This window comes from Mobula hypostoma, chromosome 25 (genome assembly GCF_963921235.1).
Source record: "Mobula hypostoma chromosome 25, sMobHyp1.1, whole genome shotgun sequence".
Classification (NCBI taxonomy): Eukaryota; Metazoa; Chordata; class Chondrichthyes; order Myliobatiformes; family Myliobatidae; genus Mobula; species Mobula hypostoma.
In genome coordinates, this window is record NC_086121.1 from 44194103 (window position 1) to 44216378 (window position 22276).

At 42.7% G+C, this 22276-nt stretch overlaps 2 protein-coding genes across 2 annotated transcripts in view; both read left to right on the plus strand.

Moving 5' to 3' along the window:
- Positions 1 to 13558, plus strand: part of LOC134337692 (uncharacterized) — a 194524-nt gene extending 180966 nt beyond the window's left edge. Inside the window, exons 6-17 of the mRNA XM_063032884.1 lie at positions 942 to 1119; positions 1228 to 1325; positions 2342 to 2365; positions 2997 to 3020; positions 4877 to 4900; positions 5525 to 5548; positions 6722 to 6745; positions 7387 to 7410; positions 9102 to 9153; positions 10994 to 11017; positions 12886 to 12909; positions 13534 to 13558. Coding sequence (XP_062888954.1) covers positions 942 to 1119; positions 1228 to 1325; positions 2342 to 2365; positions 2997 to 3020; positions 4877 to 4900; positions 5525 to 5548; positions 6722 to 6745; positions 7387 to 7410; positions 9102 to 9153; positions 10994 to 11017; positions 12886 to 12909; positions 13534 to 13558 — 545 coding nt within the window. The remainder of the gene's footprint in view (positions 1 to 941; positions 1120 to 1227; positions 1326 to 2341; positions 2366 to 2996; positions 3021 to 4876; positions 4901 to 5524; positions 5549 to 6721; positions 6746 to 7386; positions 7411 to 9101; positions 9154 to 10993; positions 11018 to 12885; positions 12910 to 13533) is intronic.
- A 457-nt stretch (positions 13559 to 14015) lies between these two features.
- The window catches only part of LOC134337693 (uncharacterized), a 48231-nt gene continuing 39970 nt past the window's right edge, over positions 14016 to 22276 (plus strand). Inside the window, exons 1-3 of the mRNA XM_063032885.1 lie at positions 14016 to 14214; positions 14778 to 14801; positions 21936 to 21959. Of these exons, the coding sequence (XP_062888955.1) occupies positions 14016 to 14214; positions 14778 to 14801; positions 21936 to 21959 (247 nt within the window). The remainder of the gene's footprint in view (positions 14215 to 14777; positions 14802 to 21935; positions 21960 to 22276) is intronic.

Consider the following 22276-nt stretch of genomic DNA (forward strand, 5'->3'; position numbering starts at 1 on the left):
AATTAACCACTAAGCCAGCGGAGAATGTAGACGGACGGCGAGATGAGGCACAGCCGGGATGCAGACAAGGGGATGAGCGTGGCTGGGGGAGAGCTGCGGGCGACATGCCATGCTCCTGTTAACTGAGACTGGGTTAACACGGGCAAACAGCGCGGGAACAGAACTTAGAACACACAATTCTAAGCAGTCGAGAGACACGGTTAACACCGGCAAACAGCACGGATGAACGGAAGAGCAGGAGGCAGGCAAAACTTTTCTTGACACAGGGCACTGCTGGAGCTGAACGGCAAACAGGAGACAGGCAGCAGGCAACACTTATCTTGACACGGAGCGTTAAATGGAAAGACCAACGGCAGGCAATACTTATCACACTGGCTGAAGCAACAATCTGGCAACGAGTGGATGCAAAGCCAGGGATTTTATGCTGCAGGTTTAGATGAGAATCACGTGCCACAATCCAGGAGCCCAGGAGAACATGGGAAAAGAGAATAAGGAGAATAAGAGGAATTAACAGTTGGGACCGTGACACTGCTCTTATTTAATACTCTCCCATGGGTTTCAGACTTAAGCTTAACGATAGCTATCTTAAAAATTAACTGTTTGTAGTCACTTTTCCCTGACTGCTCAGCCACTGAACATTCGGTCAAATGGCCAGGCTCATTCAACAGCAGATCCAGTACAGTACCTGTCTTGTTGGAAGGGGTCAGGACCTGCTCTGGGAGCTGAGTGGAAACAGTCCCATCAGTCACTATGGGACAGGAAGAGTAAAGGAAAGTGACCAGTACATCATTTATCATTGACACATTGCGGTCTCATCTGCAAGTTGATATGATACATTTTGATGCAGAATGTATGCTATGCTCGACAATGTCAGCAGATAAGTTCCACCAAAATGTGTTCACTATTAATGTAAAGTTTTAACGTTTTTTTCTCATCTTCAGCAAAAATATGCAAAACTGAATGGTTTAACATTGATGACCCATCAGGAGAGGGAGATTATGAAGTTTTTAACCATCTGTATATTCAATTTCCCAACCGCATCTGCCTTTATCCAATCACCTGTGAGGTGGAGACAACATCAGGGGTTCCAGCCTCACAGACTGGAGAGAACATTGAACCGTACGTAACAAAGCTGCTCATATTGTTTCACAAATATTACTTCATTCCAAAAAGCATTGAGAGCTTCTTCAATGACTCCATTACATGTTCCTTCTCTGTGGTGAACAGGTGTAATGTTGCTCGTGGATTCTTCTGTAAGAACGACGATCAAAGTGATCAGATGTGCCAAGACTACAGAATACGATTCACCTGCCCTCAATCACATTGTAAGTATGGGTAAATGCAAGTTATAGAGAGCTCAGAACATAAGTTTTAGAAAAAAATGTGGACCTCCAGGTGATTTAATGTGGTCTGAGCTGATCAATCCCTCTGCCACCCTCTTACTATAGCTATCTATGCTCACTTCCATGTAACCATGTAAAGAGAATCTTTCAAGAGAAAAGACCTCCTTTATTACCTGCTCCAATGCCAAAGACAGCTGATCCATTTGGAGACCCAAACCGCCCACAACTTATTTCCCATGTGCATTACACATGCCACTGACAGCTTTGTGGATACCATTTCACACCTATTGAAGGCAAAGGAGTGCAGATTGTACTTGTCACAGATAATGGCTGATGAGGCACATTGAAGTATTGATGGAGAGATGATGTGTGAATAAAGGAGGAGATATTGTTAGAAGGAGATATAGCAAACATGGACAAGAATTTGGATGACAATGACAATTCTGATTCTGATAATCCGCTGGTAATACGGAAAGCTGGAGCTCTATTGAGGACAGTGTGGACGACGGCATTTGCGAAGGGGTCAGGACCAGTTCTGGAGCTGAGGGGAAACAGATCGTCACATCAGCCATCATGGAACACGAGGGGTAAAGTGAAGTGAGCAGCACATCAGTGATTCCGTAACACATTGGGATCTCATGTGCAAGTTGATGTCATGCATTCTGATACAAAATATTGTTGCATGTCTACTGTGCTCAACTTAGACAGCAGATGAGTACCTCCAGAATGTGTATTCATTATTAATGTAATTCTTATTTCCCATAATCAGTCAGTAGCTGCAAAACATGAATGGACCAATGGTGGTCATAGATTTCAGAACATAAGCTTTGGAAGAAGAAGGGTTGAACAGTCAGCTGATTTAATGTGTTCAGAACTGAATATTCACTCTCCCGCCTTCTTACCATAGCTATCATATCAGCTAGGTGATGATTGACGTATGTAAACTGTCACTACTTTTCAAATTTTAATTAACTGAATTGCTCTGTTTCTGCTTTTAGGTCCCACACCTGCAACAACTACAGGTGAGAATATTCTTCCTATTCTAATGGGATAAACTTTGACTACTGTAAAAATGCTCCATGAATTCTCATCGTCTATGTTTTTAAGAGCTCATTGATTAAGGCTAGCTTGAAACACAGCAACAATCTTTCCATCTGAAACAATGAGGTACATTCAGAACCTCAACCAGTCCTTCATTCTCTGCGTCAGTCCGGCCAAGGAACTGCAGAAGTCCAGTGGACTCCCATGCTGTCCTATTCCCGTATCTCAAGTTCCAAGTGGTTAACTTAGATTGCCTGCTGTTTAAAAGCAACATTGAACAACCTATGTGCTATCTTGCAAAATATGCTAACTGCAAACATATTTACAAAATACCCTGTATGAGCAATGGGATAGAATGAAGATGCTAACACATGTAAATTCCAAGGTAGTCATTTAGTCCAAAAATGTAGTCACGCCAACCTTGAATACTCCTTATATTAGAATGATTTCAAAGCAAGAATGCACAACCTCCACTCCAGATTTGTGGTACCAGAGCTGACTGTTGAGCCTGTTGTGTGATGTGAGGACTCCTCCACAGGGTGATGGTTGATCTTTAAAATGTCAATACTTTTCAAATTATAATGTAATGAACTGTTTTCTTTCTGCTTTTAGGTGCAAGGTCCACTACAGCTCCCAGTGAGTAAATCCTTGCCATTCTAAATATTGCAAACATTGACTCCAGTACAAAAGCTCCATCAAACAACATCGTGCCTGGTTTGAAGGCTGCTTGAGAGTAATAAACTTGCAACGTAGTTACAACAAAACGACAATATAGTCATGAGACATTTCCTTCTAAAGCAATTAGATGCATTGAAATCATCTCATTTCATTTGTCTTCATTATCTACATTAGTCTGGCAGATGAATCACAATTGTCTAGTGGCATCTCATGCTGTTGCCTTCACCTATCGCCAGGTCCAAGTGGTCAACTGAGATTTGACTGCTGCTTGATACGAACGTCACTGGACCTATGTGTTACCAGGTGCAACGTGCATTATGTAGACGTATCTACAGAAGTCCTTGAAAGAGGGACAGATAACAATTAATAGGTGAAAACATTGTAATACCAAAGAGGTCTGTTAGTTCAGGACACCAAGACTTAGCACTCTCAAAACTGTATTCAGTAGGAATTGAACAGATGAAGTGCTCAACGTCATCCATCAACAAACTGTTAGAAATAACACTGAGAGTACACACATTGAGTCAACATGAAAATAAAAGTTTTACGGTCTTAGATGTTATCAATTGTCTTTCATGAAGACCGGCTCATCTATTGTCCATTTTTAAAATGTCAATACTTTTCAAATTATAATGTAATGAACTGCCCCATTCTGTTTTGCAGCTACTGACTGAAGATGCAAAGTAAGAATTACATTCAGACTTCTTGAGAGCTTGTTATGCTCCTTCTCTGCTTCATTATCTGCAAGAGCGGATATAACAGACGTAAGCCTGAAAACTGACATGTCTTTAAAGGGAGTAATGGTGTTGTCTGCTCATCTCCATAGCTCATACTTCTAATAACGAAGACTGCAGCAACAACTGGACAATTATGAAGACTGGCTCAAAAAGATACAAATTTAATCTTCCCCAAACAAGTGTGACTAATGAGCAACACGAAAAGCATCTAAGTGCAACATTCTTTAGCTAGACATATTTACAGAATTCCCTGTGAGGGTATGGGAAGTTTTTATATCATTGGAAGAAACAAATTCTTAATTCAGTCAAAAAGCAAAAGCAAGTATACACAAGCACTTGGGAACTGAAGGCAGTTTGCGCTCTTGCAGATAATGAAGCAGAGAAGGAGCATAACAAGCTCTCAAGAAGTCTGAATGTAATTCTTACTTTGCATCTTCAGTCAGTAGCTGCAAAACAGAATGGGGCAATGCTGGTTATAGATTTAAGAACATAAGCCTGAAAAGAAAAGCGGGAGTCAGCTGGCCTAATGTCTTCAGAACCGATCAGTGACTCTCAGACCCTCTTACTATCGCTATCTATTCTCACTTCCATATTGTCCAAAAAACTAGTCAGTCCTGTCTTGAACACTCCTTATCATACCCTTCTTTTGGATTCAGAATGCCTGATACCCATACCAGTTTGTGGTGCCGTGGGGTCAGTTGAAGTCATTGTTGAATAGAAGACACTTCCACTCATTGCCCGGGGGATGATTGACAAACATAAACAGACTGTCAGCTGATTTAACGTCTTCAGAGTTGATCATTCATTCTGCCACCATCTTGCTATAGTTATCAATGCTCATATCTATATTGTCCAAAATTCTTGTAACCGCTGTCTTGAATACTCCTTACTGTCCAAATTCTTTGGGATTGAGAATGCCTTACACCTACTCCTGTTTTGTGGTGCCGTGGGTGACAATTGAACCCCTTGCGGAGAGAGAAGACTCTCCCACATTATGGCCGGGTGATGGTTGACATATATAAATAGATAATAACTTTCAAATTATAATTAACTGAACTTTTTTCTTTTTGCTTTAAGGTACTGCTTCTACCACAACTCCAGGTGAGTATATCCTTCCTATTCTAAAAGCGTAACTGTGACTGCAGTATAATGGCTCTGGCAAGCCTCATCGTTTGCATTTCAAGAGCTCCTTGATTATAATTAATGTGAAACACAGCTACAGCTTTTTCTCCCGCAGCAATTGGATTCATTTAGATCATCAACCAGTCCGTTATTTTCTGGGTCGGTACAGAACAGGAATTTCACGAGTCAAGTGGGCTCCGATGCCATTTCATTCCCCTTTCGCCAGTTCCAACTTTCTCTGACTGCTGTTTGAAAGCAATCTCTAGTGAACTATGTGCATCTGTGTACAACATGATTTATGCAGACATATTTACAAAACTCCCTGTGGGTGGGACAGGATAGAATGAGGTTGCAAATTCATTTATCTCCGAAGTGTTCATGTGGTCCAGGAATCCAGTCACCCCAACCTTAAGCAAGCCTTATTTGACCGTGCTTTTGCAGCAAGAATGTTTAACCTTCTCTCCCCGTTAGTGGGCCGAGGTAATTGCTGAACCTGCCGTGTGATGTGAGGACTCCACAGTTTAGCAGTATAATAGCTGACCTCTAATAAATGTCAATGGTTTTCAAATTATAATTAAATAAATTGTTTTTTTCTGCTTTCAGGTGCTAGTTCTACTGCGACTCCTAGTGAGTATATCTTTCAAATCCTAAGTATTGCAAATTATAACTGCCGTTCAAAAGCTCCATCGAATGGCATCGTGTCAAGCTTGAAGAATTTTTTGACCTTAATAATCTTGAAACAGAGAGTTGGTCTTTTTAGCAAACAATAATTGCTGCTTGTAATTGCCAGTCTTTGAGAACTTCCACGTTTCATTCAGAAGTAATATATTTAGGTCATTGCTCTGCTACGGGAAGTTAGGGAACTGTGTCTTGCTTCATGATTGGAGTTTTCAGTGAACAAATTTTTTGTGGACAATGGTCGCAAATCGATCAGATTTAGCATTGTTTTGGTGACCGTCAATTTCAGGTGAAGACTGAAATCATGAGAAAGTGACACACAGGGGAAAAGCTAGGCACAGTAGCACAAGGAAACAGCTGAGGAGGGAAGATATGGAGAATCTGTTATTGGATTCACCCACATCTGACATGTACGAGTCATTTGAATGCCAGCTGGTCAGAACTCAGAAACAAAATTTTCCTGTGAGGAACAAAGACAACTATGCAAAATTTTCATATCATTAGGACACAAGAGTTCCAAATTCAGTAGAAAACAAAAAAAAGTATGCATTCTTTAATAGGACAATTGTGATACTGATGATAAGCTGATAATAATGAAAGCCGGAGGTTTATTGAGGAGAGGGTGTACAAAGCAGGTATGAAGGGGTCAGGATCAGTTCTGGAGTTGAAGGGATATTGTTCTTGTCAGTAGCCACCATTGGACAAGATGGGTTCGGGAAACTGAACAGCACATCAGAGATTGCCTAACACTTTGCGCTCTCATATGCAAGTTGATGTAATGCATTCTGATACCAAATATATTTCTGACTGTATATTCTGCTTGTATACACAGCAGATGAGTCCCATCAGGAAATGCATTTAATATTAATGTAATTCTGATTTCCCATAATCAGTCAGTAGCTGCAAAACATGAATGGGCCAATGGTGGTCATAGATTTCAGAACATAAGCCTTGGAAGAAGAAGGGTTGAACAGTCAGCTGATTTAATGTGTTCAGAACCGAACATTCACTCTCCCGCCTTCTTACCATAGCTATCATATCAGCTGGGTGATGATTGATGTATCTAAACTGTCACCACTTTTCAAATTTTAATTAACTGAATTGCTCTGTTTCTGCTTTTAGGTCCCACACCTACAACAACTACAGGTGAGAATATTCTTCCTATTCTAATGGGATAAACTTTGACTACTGTAAAAATGCTCCATGAGTCCTCATCATCTATGTTTTTAAGAGCTCATTGATTAAGGCTAGCTTGAAACACAGCAACAATATTTTCTTCTGAAACAATGAGATACATTCAGAACCTCAACCAGTCCTTCATTCTCTGCGTCAGTCCGGCCAAGGAACTGCAAAAGTCCAGTGGACTCCCATGCTGTCCTATTCCCGTATCTCAAGTTCCAAGTGGTTAACTTAGATTGTCTGCTGTTTAAAAGCAACATTGAGCAACCTATGTGCTATCTTGCAAAAAATATGCTAACTGCAAGCATACTTACAAAACACCCCGTATGAGCAATGGGATAGAATGAACATTCTAACACGATTAAATTCTAAAGTAATCACTTAGTCCAAAAAAGTTGTCACACAAACCTTGAATAATCCTTATATTAGAATGATTTCAAAGAAAGAATGCACAACCTCCACTCCAGATTTGTGGTACCAGAGTTGACTATTAAGCCTGTTGTGTGATTTGAGGACTCCTCCACAGCCTGGCAGGGTAATGGTTGATCTTTAAACTGTCAATATTTTTCAAATTTTAATGTAATGAACTATTTTCTTTCTGCTTTTAGGTGCAAGTTCCACTACAGCTCCCAGTGAGTATATCCTTCCCATTCTAAATATTGCAAACTTTGACTACAGTACAAAAGTTCCATCAAGCAACATCGTGTCTAGTTTGAAGGGCTGCTTCATAAATTTGCAACACAATTAGAATGCAACAGCAGCATTTTCACGGGACATTTCCTTCTGAAGCAATTAGATGCATTGAAATCATTTCATTTAATTTGTCCTTCATTATCTACATTAGTCTGGCAGAGGAATCACAATTGTCTAGTGGCATCTCATGCTGTTGCCTTCAGCTATCGCCAGGTCCAAGTGGTCAACTGAGATTTGACTGCTGCTTGATACGAAGATCACTGGACCTATGTGCTACCAGGTGCAACGTGCGTTATGTAGACGTATCTACAGAAGTCCCTGAGAGAGGGACAGATAACAATTAATATGTGAAGACAGTATAATTCCAAAGAGGTCTGTTAGTTCAGGGCACCAAGACTTACCACTCTCAAAATTGTATTCGGAAGGAATTGGACAGATGAACTGCTCAATGTCATCCATCAACAAACTGTTATAAATAGCACTGAGAGGAGACATGTTGAGTAAACATGAAAATAAAAGTTTTACGGATTTAGATGTTATCAATGGTCTTTCATGAACACCGGCTCATCTATTGTCCACTGGTCTCAAACAAAACTGACTCGACTTTAAAGAGAGTAATGGTGTTGTCTGCTCATCTCCATTGCTCATACTTCTAATAACGAAGACTGCAGCAACAACTGGACAATTATGAAGACTGGATCAAAAAGATGCAAATTTAATCTTCCCCAAACAAGGGTGACTAAAGAGCAACACAATAAGCATCCAAGTGCAACATTCTTTAGCTAGAGATTTCTACAGAGATCACTGTGAGAGTATGGGAAGTTTTTATATCGTTGGAAGAAACAAGTTCTTAATTCAGTCAAAATGCAAAAGCATGTCTACACAAGCACTTACCAACTTAAGGCGGTTTGCGCTCTTGCAGGAAATGAAGCAGCGAAGGAGCATAATAAGCTATCAAGAGGTCTGAAGTCATTCTTACTTGGCATCTTCAGTCAGCAGCTGCAAATCAGAATGGGGCAATGCTGGTTATAGATTTCAGAACATAGCCTGAAAAGAAAAGCTGGATGTCAGCTGCTTTAATATCTTCAGAACCGATCAGTGACTCTCAGACCCTCTTACTATAGCTATCTATTCTCACTTCCATATTGTCCAAAAAACTAGTCAGTACTGTCTTGAACACTCCTTATCATACCCTTCTTTTGGATTCAGAATGCCTGATACCCACACCGGTTTTGTGGTGCTCTGGTGTCAGTTGAAGTCCTTGTCAAATAGAAGACTCTTCCATTTATTGGCCGGGGGATGATTGATAAATATAAATAGACTGTCAGCTGATTTAATGTTTTCAGAGCTGATCACACAGTCTGACACCTTCTTCCTTTAGGTATTAATTCTCACTTCTGAACTGTCCAAAATTCTTGTAACCGCTGTCTTGAACACTCCTTACTGTCCAATTCTTTGGGATTGAGAATGCCTTACACCTACTCCTGTTTTGTGGTGGCGCGGGTGACAATTGAAGCATTTGTGGAGAGAGAAGACTCTCCCACATTATGGTCGGTGATGATTGACATATATAAACAGATAATAATTTCCAAATTATAATTAACTGAACTTTTTTTCTTTTTGCTTTAAGGTACTGCGTCTACTACAACTCCAGGTGAGTATATCCTTCCTATTCTAAAAGCGTAACTGTGACTGCAGTAAAAAGGCTCTGTCAAGCCCCATTGTTTGTATTTCAAGATCTCCTTGATGACAATTAATGTGAAACACAGCTCCATCTTTTCCTCCTGCAATAATTGGATGCATTTAGATCATCAACCAGTCCGTAATTTTCTGGGTCAGTACAGAGCAGGAATTTCATGAGTCAAGTGGGCTCCGATGCCATTTAATCCCCCTTTCGCCAGTTCCAAGTGGTTAACTTTCACTGACTGCTGTTTGAAAGCAATGTCTAGTGAACTATGTGCATCCTTGTCGAACAGTCTTTATGCAGACATATTTACAAAATTCCCTGTGGGTGGGACGGGATAGAATGAGGTTACAAATTCATTTATCTCCGAAGTGTTCATGTGGTCCAGGAATCCAGTCACCCCAACCTTAAGCAAGCCTTATTTGACCGTGCTTTTGCAGCAAGAATGTTTAAACTTCTCTCCCGATTAGTGACCCGAGGCAAATGCTGAACCTGCCATGTGATGTGAGGACTACACAATGTAAAAGCTGACCTTTAATAACTGTCAATGGTTTTCAAATTATAGCTAAATAAATTGTTTGTTTCTGCTTTCAGGTGCTGGTTCTACTGCAACTCCTAGTGAGTATATCTTTCAAATCTTAAACATTGCAAATTTTAACTGCAGTTCAAAGCTCTATCGGACGATATTGTGTCTAGCTTGAAGGGTTTTTTGACTTTAATAATCTTGAAGCAGAGAGTTGGTCTTCTTAGCAAACAATAATTGCTGCATATATTTGCCAGTCTTTGAGAACTCCCAGGTTTCATTCAGAAGTGATATATTTAGGTCATTGCTGTACTAGGGGAAGTTAGGGAACTGTGTCTTGCCTTGTGATTGGATTTTTCAATGAACAAATTTTTTGTGGACAGTGGTTGAAAATCGATCAGATTTAGCATTGTTTTGGTAACGATCAGTTTCAGGTGAAGACTGAAATCATGAGAGAGTGAAACAAAGGGGAAAAGCTAGGCACAGTAGCACAAGGAAACAGCTGAGGAGGGAAGATATGGAGAATCTGTTGCTGGGTTCATCCATATCCGACATGTACGAGTCACTTGAAGCCAAGCTGGTCAGAACTCAGGAACAAAATTTTCCTGTGAGGAACAAAGAAAACTATGCAAAATTTTCATATCATTGGGACACAGGAGTTCCAAATTCAGTAGAAAGCAAAAAAAATGTATGCGTTCTTTTAGAGGACAATTGTGAAACTGATGATAAGCCGATAATAATGAAAGCTGGAGGTTGATTGAGGAGAGGGTGTACGAAGCACATGTGAAGGGGTCAGGATCAGTTCTGGAGTTGAGGGAATATTGTTCTTGTCAGTAGCCAGCATTGGACAAGATGGGTTCGGGAAACTGAACAGCACATCAGAGATTGCCTAACACATTGCGCTCTCATATGCAAGTTGATGTAATGCATTCTGATGCCAATCTATTTCTGCATGTATATTCTGCCTATATAGACGGCAGATGAGTACAATCAGAAAATGCACTTAATATTAACGTAATTCCTGTTATCCTCAATACTGAATGGGGCAATGGTGATTATTGATTTCAGAACATGTCTGAAGAGAAAAGTTGTACTGTCAGCTGATTTAATGTCTTCAGCGTTGATCAATCACTCTGCCACTCTCTTACTACAGAATGCCTTACACACACTCCTGTTTTGTGGTGCCGTGGGTGACAATTGAAGCCCTTGTGGAGAGAGAAGATGCCCACATTATGGCCGGGTGATGATTGACATATATAAACAGATAATAATTTTCAAATTATAATTAACTGAACATTTTTCTTTTTGCTTTAAGGTACTGCTTCTACTACAACTCCAGGTGAGTATATCATTCCTAATCTAAAAGCATAACTGTGACTGCAGTAAAAAGGCTCTGTCAAGCCTTATCATTTATATTTCAAGCGCTCCTTAATTTTCAACAATGTGAAACACAGCTACAACTTTTCCTCCTGCAACAATTGGATGCATTAAGATCATCAACCAGTCTGTTATTTTCTGGGTCGGTACAGAACAGGAATTTCACCAGTCAAGTGGGTTCCGATGCCATTTCATTCCCCTTTCGCCAGTTCCAAGTGGTTAACTTTCACTGACTGCTGTTTGAAAGCAATGTCTAGTGAACTATGTGCATCCTTGTCGAACAGTCTTTATGCAGACATATTTACAAAATTCCCTGTGGGTGGGACGGGATAGAATGAGGTTGCAAATTCATTTATCTCCGAAGTGTTCATGTGGTCCAGGAATCCAGTCACCCCAACCTTAAGCAAGCCTTATTTGACCGTGCTTTTGCAGCAAGAATGTTTAAACTTCTCTCCCGATTAGTGACCCGAGGCAAATGCTGAACCTGCCATGTGATGTGAGGACTACACAATGTAAAAGCTGACCTTTAATAACTGTCAATGGTTTTCAAATTATAGCTAAATAAATTGTTTGTTTCTGCTTTCAGGTGCTGGTTCTACTGCAACTCCTAGTGAGTATATCTTTCAAATCTTAAACATTGCAAATTTTAACTGCAGTTCAAAGCTCTATCGGACGATATTGTGTCTAGCTTGAAGGGTTTTTTGACTTTAATAATCTTGAAGCAGAGAGTTGGTCTTCTTAGCAAACAATAATTGCTGCATATATTTGCCAGTCTTTGAGAACTCCCAGGTTTCATTCAGAAGTGATATATTTAGGTCATTGCTGTACTAGGGGAAGTTAGGGAACTGTGTCTTGCCTTGTGATTGGATTTTTCAATGAACAAATTTTTTGTGGACAGTGGTTGAAAATCGATCAGATTTAGCATTGTTTTGGTAACGATCAGTTTCAGGTGAAGACTGAAATCATGAGAGAGTGAAACAAAGGGGAAAAGCTAGGCACAGTAGCACAAGGAAACAGCTGAGGAGGGAAGATATGGAGAATCTGTTGCTGGGTTCATCCATATCCGACATGTACGAGTCACTTGAAGCCAAGCTGGTCAGAACTCAGGAACAAAATTTTCCTGTGAGGAACAAAGAAAACTATGCAAAATTTTCATATCATTGGGACACAGGAGTTCCAAATTCAGTAGAAAGCAAAAAAAATGTATGCGTTCTTTTAGAGGACAATTGTGAAACTGATGATAAGCCGATAATAATGAAAGCTGGAGGTTGATTGAGGAGAGGGTGTACGAAGCACATGTGAAGGGGTCAGGATCAGTTCTGGAGTTGAGGGAATATTGTTCTTGTCAGTAGCCAGCATTGGACAAGATGGGTTCGGGAAACTGAACAGCACATCAGAGATTGCCTAACACATTGCGCTCTCATATGCAAGTTGATGTAATGCATTCTGATGCCAATCTATTTCTGCATGTATATTCTGCCTATATAGACGGCAGATGAGTACAATCAGAAAATGCACTTAATATTAACGTAATTCCTGTTATCCTCAATACTGAATGGGGCAATGGTGATTATTGATTTCAGAACATGTCTGAAGAGAAAAGTTGTACTGTCAGCTGATTTAATGTCTTCAGCGTTGATCAATCACTCTGCCACTCTCTTACTACAGAATGCCTTACACACACTCCTGTTTTGTGGTGCCGTGGGTGACAATTGAAGCCCTTGTGGAGAGAGAAGATGCCCACATTATGGCCGGGTGATGATTGACATATATAAACAGATAATAATTTTCAAATTATAATTAACTGAACATTTTTCTTTTTGCTTTAAGGTACTGCTTCTACTACAACTCCAGGTGAGTATATCATTCCTAATCTAAAAGCATAACTGTGACTGCAGTAAAAAGGCTCTGTCAAGCCTTATCATTTATATTTCAAGCGCTCCTTAATTTTCAACAATGTGAAACACAGCTACAACTTTTCCTCCTGCAACAATTGGATGCATTAAGATCATCAACCAGTCTGTTATTTTCTGGGTCGGTACAGAACAGGAATTTCACCAGTCAAGTGGGTTCCGATGCCATTTCATTCCCCTTTCGCCAGTTCCAAGTGGTTAACTTTCACTGACTGCTGTTTGAAAGCAATGTCTAGTGAACTATGTGCATCCTTGTCGAACAGTCTTTATGCAGACATATTTACAAAATTCCCTGTGGGTGGGACGGGATAGAATGAGGTTGCAAATTCATTTATCTCCGAAGTGTTCATGTGGTCCAGGAATCCAGTCACCCCAACCTTAAGCAAGCCTTATTTGACCGTGCTTTTGCAGCAAGAATGTTTAAACTTCTCTCCCGATTAGTGACCCGAGGCAAATGCTGAACCTGCCATGTGATGTGAGGACTACACAATGTAAAAGCTGACCTTTAATAACTGTCAATGGTTTTCAAATTATAGCTAAATAAATTGTTTGTTTCTGCTTTCAGGTGCTGGTTCTACTGCAACTCCTAGTGAGTATATCTTTCAAATCTTAAACATTGCAAATTTTAACTGCAGTTCAAAGCTCTATCGGACGATATTGTGTCTAGCTTGAAGGGTTTTTTGACTTTAATAATCTTGAAGCAGAGAGTTGGTCTTCTTAGCAAACAATAATTGCTGCATATATTTGCCAGTCTTTGAGAACTCCCAGGTTTCATTCAGAAGTGATATATTTAGGTCATTGCTGTACTAGGGGAAGTTAGGGAACTGTGTCTTGCCTTGTGATTGGATTTTTCAATGAACAAATTTTTTGTGGACAGTGGTTGAAAATCGATCAGATTTAGCATTGTTTTGGTAACGATCAGTTTCAGGTGAAGACTGAAATCATGAGAGAGTGAAACAAAGGGGAAAAGCTAGGCACAGTAGCACAAGGAAACAGCTGAGGAGGGAAGATATGGAGAATCTGTTGCTGGGTTCATCCATATCCGACATGTACGAGTCACTTGAAGCCAAGCTGGTCAGAACTCAGGAACAAAATTTTCCTGTGAGGAACAAAGAAAACTATGCAAAATTTTCATATCATTGGGACACAGGAGTTCCAAATTCAGTAGAAAGCAAAAAAAATGTATGCGTTCTTTTAGAGGACAATTGTGAAACTGATGATAAGCCGATAATAATGAAAGCTGGAGGTTGATTGAGGAGAGGGTGTACGAAGCACATGTGAAGGGGTCAGGATCAGTTCTGGAGTTGAGGGAATATTGTTCTTGTCAGTAGCCAGCATTGGACAAGATGGGTTCGGGAAACTGAACAGCACATCAGAGATTGCCTAACACATTGCGCTCTCATATGCAAGTTGATGTAATGCATTCTGATGCCAATCTATTTCTGCATGTATATTCTGCCTATATAGACGGCAGATGAGTACAATCAGAAAATGCACTTAATATTAACGTAATTCCTGTTATCCTCAATACTGAATGGGGCAATGGTGATTATTGATTTCAGAACATGTCTGAAGAGAAAAGTTGTACTGTCAGCTGATTTAATGTCTTCAGCGTTGATCAATCACTCTGCCACTCTCTTACTACAGAATGCCTTACACACACTCCTGTTTTGTGGTGCCGTGGGTGACAATTGAAGCCCTTGTGGAGAGAGAAGATGCCCACATTATGGCCGGGTGATGATTGACATATATAAACAGATAATAATTTTCAAATTATAATTAACTGAACATTTTTCTTTTTGCTTTAAGGTACTGCTTCTACTACAACTCCAGGTGAGTATATCATTCCTAATCTAAAAGCATAACTGTGACTGCAGTAAAAAGGCTCTGTCAAGCCTTATCATTTATATTTCAAGCGCTCCTTAATTTTCAACAATGTGAAACACAGCTACAACTTTTCCTCCTGCAACAATTGGATGCATTAAGATCATCAACCAGTCTGTTATTTTCTGGGTCGGTACAGAACAGGAATTTCACCAGTCAAGTGGGTTCCGATGCCATTTCATTCCCCTTTCGCCAGTTCCAAGTGGTTAACGTTAACTGACTGCTGTTTGAAAGCAACATCTAGTGAACTATATGCATCATTGTAGAACACGCTTTATGCAGACATATTTAAAATATTCCCTGTGGGTGGGACGAGATAGACTGAGGTTGCAAATTCACTGAACTCCAAACTGGTCATGTAGTCCAGGAATTTAGTCACCCCAACCGTAAGCAAGCTGTATTTGACCATGCTTTTAGCAGGAATATTTAACCTTCTCCATTAGTTGCATGTCTGTTGGCCCGAGGTAAATGCTGAACCTGCCGTGTGATATGAGGACTCCATAGTTTAGCAGTGTAATAGTGGACCTTTAATAACTGTCAATGGTTTTCAAATTATAATTAAACAAATTGTTATTTTCTGCTTTCAGTTGCTAGTTCTACTGCAACTCCCAGTGAGTATATCTTTCAAATCCTAAATATTGCAAATTTTAACTGCAGTTCAAAGCTCCATTGAACGACATCATGTCTGGCTTGAAGAATTTTTTGACTTTAATAATCTTGAAACAGAGAGTTGGTCTTCTTAGCAAACAATAATTGATGCTTGTAATTGCCAGTCTTTGAGAACTCCCAGGTTTCATTCAGAAGTAATATATTTAGGTCATTGCTAGGCTAAGGGAAGTTAGGGAACTGTGTCTTGTTTGGTGATTGGAGTTTTCAGTGAACAAATATTTTGTGGACAGTGGCCGCAATTCAATCAGATTTAGCATTGTTTTAGTGACAACCAGTTTCAGGTGAAGACTGAAATCATGAGAAGGTGACACACAGGAGAAAGGCTAGGCACAGTAGCACAAGGAAACAGCTGAGGAGGGAAGATATGGAGAATCTGTTGCTGGGTTCATCCACATCTGACATGTACGAGTCATTTGAAGGCAAGCTGGTCAGAACTCAGGAACAAAATTTTCTTGTGGGGAACAAATTTTGCAAGCTTTGACTACAGTACAAAAGCTCCATCAAGCAACATGATGTCTGGTTTGAAGAGCTGCTTAATAAACTTGCAATGCCTTCTTAATAAACTTAAGAGATTAATAAACTTGCAAGGCAGTTACAATGCAACGACGATATTTTCATGAGACATTTCCTTCTGAAGCAATTAGGTGCATTGAAAACATCTCATTTCATTTGTCTACATTAGTGTGGCAAAGGAATCACAATTGTCTAAAGAAGGGGTCCCCAACCTTTTTTGCATTGCGAACCGGTTTAATATTGACAATATTCTTGCGGACCGGCCGACCCGGTGGGGCGGGGGGGCGCAGAGTAGGATTGCCAACAGACAGGAGTAGCAGTCAAATACGTTGTGTTTACCCTGAGAAAGACTACAATGACCATGAAGCATTGCGCGGGCACCAGTGCACATGCATGACTTGCGCCTGCGTGTATGTGCCGATTTTTTTCTACAAATCGCTTTTGGCGATTCTGTTCGGGGGGGGTGGGGTGTTAATCACAACCGGAATATACGTGATAAGTGGCTAATACACTCAATTTTGTTTCTAAAAGGGCTTATCTAATGAATTTAATATTAAACACACAGCGCATATTTTCCTCGCATGAATTTAGTGATAAGTCAATTATCAGGGGAGGACAGGGGAGCTTGAAGTAAGTGTTGAAAGAACTTCCAGTAGAAGTGGTAGAAGCAGGTTTGATATTATCATTTAAAGAAAAATTGGATAGGTATATGGACAGGAAAGGAATGGAAGGTTATGGGCTGAGTGCAGATTGGTGGGACTAGGTGAGAGTAGCGTTCAGCACGGACTAGAAGGACAGAGATCACCTGTTTCCGTGCTGTAATTGTTATATGGTTATATAAGTCACTTATAAGTCAATAGCATTATAACATTTTAAGTAACATTTGGATGTTAAACACACAGCACATATTTTCCCCATATGAGCATATTGCAACACACCAATATCGTTGAATCAGTGGGAGCCCTGGGTTTGTTTCCCTGCAACAAGACGGTCCTCTCGAGGGGTGACTGAAGACAACGATACTCGAAGGAGGTTCCTTATGTCCAGTCTATTCCACAATTTAGTTTTTGTTGCATTCATTGCGGAAAACTCCGCTTCGCAGCGATATGATGTTGGAAATGGAAGCAACATTTTCAGTGCTTTCGTTGCTATCTCAGGATATTTAGCCTTGACTTTGATCCAGAATGCCGGCAGAGATGTTATATCAAACATTTCAGCCCATCGTCATTTGCAAGCTCAAGGAGTTGATCTTCTTCCCACGCTGACATGGATGATGCGCGGGTAATGACCTCGCGTGCATTCAAGCTCAACAGTGACCATGACAGGGAATTAGGAAAGGTGTAGCTGACTCATAGCGTTTCCTCGTGGCCCGGTAGCGCATGCTTTGCGGCCCGGTACAGGTTCATGGCCCGGTGGTTGGGGACCGTTGGTCTAATGGCATCTTATGCTGTTGCCTTCACCTATCACCAGGTCCAAGTGGTCAACTAAGATTTGACTGCTGCTTGATACGAACGTCACTTGTCCTATGTGCTACCAGGTGCAATGTGCTTTATGTAGACTTATCTGCAGATGTCCCTGAGAGAGGGACAAGTAACAATTAATATGTGAAGACATCGTAATACCAAAGAGGTCTGTTAGTTCAGGACACCAAGACTTACCACTCTCAAAACTGTATTCAGTAGGAATTGAACAGATAAAGTGCTCATGTCATAAGGTGGTGGCTGGGAACGGACCCAAGTGCAGGACACAGACACTGAAGTACTAGGGTCAGGACTAGGATACAGGGTAAGGGTTAGGACATGGACACGAAAACCGGGAACCTGGAACAGGACTGGACAAGAGAGCTAGGAGCCTGGGCTTGAATTCCGAGCTGGAGACTGGACAAGGGCCCAGAACCTGGGTCTTGCCTCTGGCTTGGACCTCAAACCTAGGCAAGGGCGTGACTTGGCTGGCAGGCAGGATGAGGCTGGAGACCAGAGACATGAGGTGAGGCAGGAGACCAGAGACTTGAGGCGAGGCTGGAGACTAGAGACTTGAGGCAAGGCTGGAGACCAGAGACTTGAGGTGAGGCTGGAGACCAGAAACTTGAGACTAGAGACTTGAGGCGAGGCTTGAGACTAGAGGCTTACAGCTTGGGGTCTTGAAGCTTGGCTAGAGACTTGAGGCAAGGCTTGGCTAGAGGCTTGGTGTCTTGAACCTTACCTAGGGCAAGGATCAGCTAGAGACTTGAGGCGAGGCTTGGCCAGAAATTTGAGGCGAGGCTTGGCTAGAGGCTTGGGGTCTTGAAGCTTGGCTTGGGGCTCGGCTCGGCTAGAGACTTGAGGTGAAGCTTGGCTAGTGACTTGGGGTCTTGAAGCTTCTCCTGGGCAGGGCGCGGATCTCCACCTGACGGAGGCAAGGGACAAGAAGGGACAGAACCCACCGCAGGGTAACGCCAATACGGCCTGGCTTACCCAACGGAGGCAAGGGACAGAAAGGGACAGAACCAACCGCAGGTAACAGCAAGACAGCCTGGCTTACCCGATGAAGGCAAGGAACAGGAAGGGACAGAACCAACCGCAGGGTAACGGCAAGACGGCCCAGCTTACCCAGCGGACGCAAGGGACAGGAAGGGGGCTAAGTACAGGATGGCTCCAAGACAAAACTTCAAGGCTTGAGGCGAGGCTTGGCTAGAGGCTTGGCTAGAGGCTTGGGGTCTTGAAGCTCCTCCTGGGCAGGGCGCGGATCTCCACCCGACGGAGGCAAGGGACAAGAAGGGACAGAACCAACCACAGGGTAACGGCAAGACGGCCCAGCTTACCCAGCGGACGCAAGGGACAGGAAGGGGGCTAGGTACAGGATGGCTCCAAGACAAAACTTCAAGGCTTGAGGCGAGGCTTGGCTAGAGGCTTGACACGAGGCTTGGCTAGAGGCTTGGGGTCTTGAAGCTCCTCCTGGGCAGGGCATGGATCTCCACCTGATGGATGCAAGGGACAGGAAGGGACAGAACCCACTGCAGGTTAATGGCAATACGGCCTTGCTTACCTGATGGAGGCAAGGAACAGGAAGGGACAGGACCAACCCTAGGTAACAGCAAGATGGCCTGGCTTACCCGACGGAGGCAAGGGACAGAACCAACCGTAGGTAACGGCAAGACGGCCTTGCTTACCCAACGGAGGCAAGGGACAGGAAGGAACAGAACGAACCAGAGGTAACGGCAAGACGGCCTGGCTTACCTGGCAGAGGCAAGGGACAGGAATGGGGCTAGGTACGGGGTGGCTCCAAGACAAGACTTCAGGCGAGACGGGGCGAGAGTTACCAGCAAGACAAGGCAAGGCTTCAGGCAACTTCAGGCGAGGTGAGAGTTACCGGCAAGACAAGGCAAGGCTTCAGGCGAGGAAACAGAAGGCAGGGGAAGGGATGCAAGGGGTAAGGACAAGAACAATCCAGCAGCCACGCCCTGGTCTCTGGAGGTATTTATGCAGCCAGCCCTAACGAGAATCAGCTGCCTCAATTAGTGCTCAACAGGAACAGAAACAGGATAGACAGGAAAACCTGGAGCAAGGGTCGATGGACTGGACCGTGAACTAGAATAGCAGTGCACCCCCTCCCTTCCCCTCTACGGAAGCCTCCTGACCACCAAACAGGCTATCCAGAGCATGGACAACCCGAGCAGGTGGGAGGGTATTTAACAGAAAGGAACCCCAGGTGGCAAGAGGAATACGACAGTGTCTGTGTCGCTGGGTCCATGGTTGGCTGGATCGTTCAGTCAAAGGTGGTGGCTGAGAACAGACCCAAGTGCAAGACACAGACATTGAAGTATTAGGGACAGGACTAGGATGCAGGCTGAGGGCTAGGACATGGACACAAAAACTGGGAACCCGGAACAGGACTGGACAAGAGAGCTAGGAGCCTGGGCTTGGACTCCGAGCCAGAGACTGGACAAGGACCCAGAACCTGGGTCTTGCCTCTAGCTCAGACCCCAGAACTAGGCAAGGGCGTGACTTGGCTGGCAGGCAGGATGAGGCTGGAGAACAGAGACTTGAGGTGAGGCTGGAGACCAGAGACTTGAAGCGAGGCTGGAGACCAGAGACTTGAGGTGAAGCTGGAGACCAGAGACTTGAGGTGAAGCTGGAGACCAGAGACTTGAGGCGAAGTGGGAGACCAGAGACTTAAGGCAAGGCTGCAGACCAGAGACTTGAGGCGGGGCTTGAGACCAGAGACTTGAGGCGAAGTGGGAGACCAGAGACTTGAAGCGAGGCTGCAGACCAGAGACTTGAGGTGGGGCTTGAGACCAGAGACTTGAGACCGGAGACTTGAGGCGAGGCTTGACACCAGAGACTTGAGGCGAGGCTGGAGACCAGAGACTTGAGGAAAGTCTTGAGACCAGAGACTTGAGGCGAGGCTTGAGACGAGGCTTGAGACTAGAGACTTGAGGCGAGGCTTGAGACTAGAGGCTTGAGGCTTGGGGTCTTGAAGCTTGGCTTGGAGCGAGATTCGGCTAGAGACTTGAGGCAAGGCTCAGCTAGAGACTTGAGGTGAGGCTTGGCTAGAGACTTGAGGCGAGGCGAGGCTAGAGACTTGAGGCGAAGCTTGGCTAGAGACTTGAAGCAAGGCTGGGCTAGAGGCTTGGGGTCTTGAAGTTCTTCCTGGGCAGGGCGCAGATCACCTGGCCAGGGCGTGGATCTCCACCCGATGGAGGAAAGGGACAGGAAGGGACAGAACCAACCGTAGGTAACAGCAAAATGGCCTGGCTTATCCGGCGGAGGCAAGGGACAGGAAGGGGGCTAAGTACAGGGTGGCTCCAAGACAAGACTTCAGGCGAGATAAGGCGAGAGTTACCAGCAAGACAAGGCAAGGCTTCAGGCGAGGAAACAGAAGGCAGGGGAAGGGATGCAAGGAGTAAAGACTAGAGTAATCCAGCAGCCATGCCCTGGTCTCTGAAGGTATTTATGCAGCCAGACTCAACGAGAATCAGCTGCCTCAATTAGTGCTCAACAGAAACAGAAACAGGGCAGACAGGAAAACCTGGAGCAAGGGTCGATGGAACGGACCGTGAATTGGAATGCGGACTTCATGGACCGGACCATGACAGCTCAATGTCATCCATCAACAAACTGTTATAAATAGCACTGAGAGGAGATATGTTAAGTCAACATCAAAATAAAAATTTGACGATCTTAGATGTTATCAATGGTCTTTCATGAACACCAGCTCAGCTATTGTCCACTGTTCTCAAATAAAACTGACTCAACTTTAAAGGGAGTAATGGTGTTGTCTGCACATCTCCGTAGCTCATACTTCTAATAATGAAGACTGCAGCAACAATTGGACAATTATGAAGACTGGATCAAAAAGATGCAAACTTAATCTTCCCCAAACAAGTGTGACTAATGAGCAACACGATAAGCAGCCAAGTACAACATTCTTTAGCTAGACATATCTACAGAATTCCCTGTGAGAGTATGGGAAGTTTTAATATCGTTGGAAGAAACAAGTTCTTAATTCAGTCAAAGAGCAAAAGCATGTATACACAAGCCCTTAGCAACTGAAGGCGGTTTGCGCTCTTGCAGCTGGATGTCAGCTGCTTTAATATCTTCAGAACTGATCAGTGACTCTCAGACCCTCTTACTATAGCTATCTATTCTCACTTCCATATTGTCCAGAAAACTAGTCAGTCCTGTCTTGAACACTCCTTATCATATCCTTCTTTTGGATTCAGAATGCCTGATACCCATACCAGTTTTGTGGTGCCGTGGAGTCATTTGAAGTCCTAGTAGAAGAGAAGACTTTAAAGGGAGTAATGGTGCCATCTGCTCATCTCTATAGCTCATACTTATTGGCCAGGGGATGATTGACATATATAAACTCTCAATAATTTTCAAATTATAATTACTAGAATTTTTTTGTTTTTGCTTTTAGGTACTGCTTCTACTACAACTCCAGGTGAGTATATTCTTCCTATTCTAAAACTGTAACTTTGACTGCAGTAAAAAGGCTCTATCAAGCCTAATTGTTACTATTTTAAGAACTCCGTGATTGTAATTAACGTGAAACACAGCTACAACTTTTCCTGCTGAACAAGTCAGAAACATTTAGATCATCTACTACTCCTTCATTTTCTGGGTCAGTACGGCACAGTAATTTCACGAATCAAGTGGGCCCCAATGCTTTCCTTCCCATATCACCAGTTCCATGTGGTTAACATTCACTGACTGCTGTTTGAAAGAAATATCTAGCGACCTATATACAACCTTGCAGAA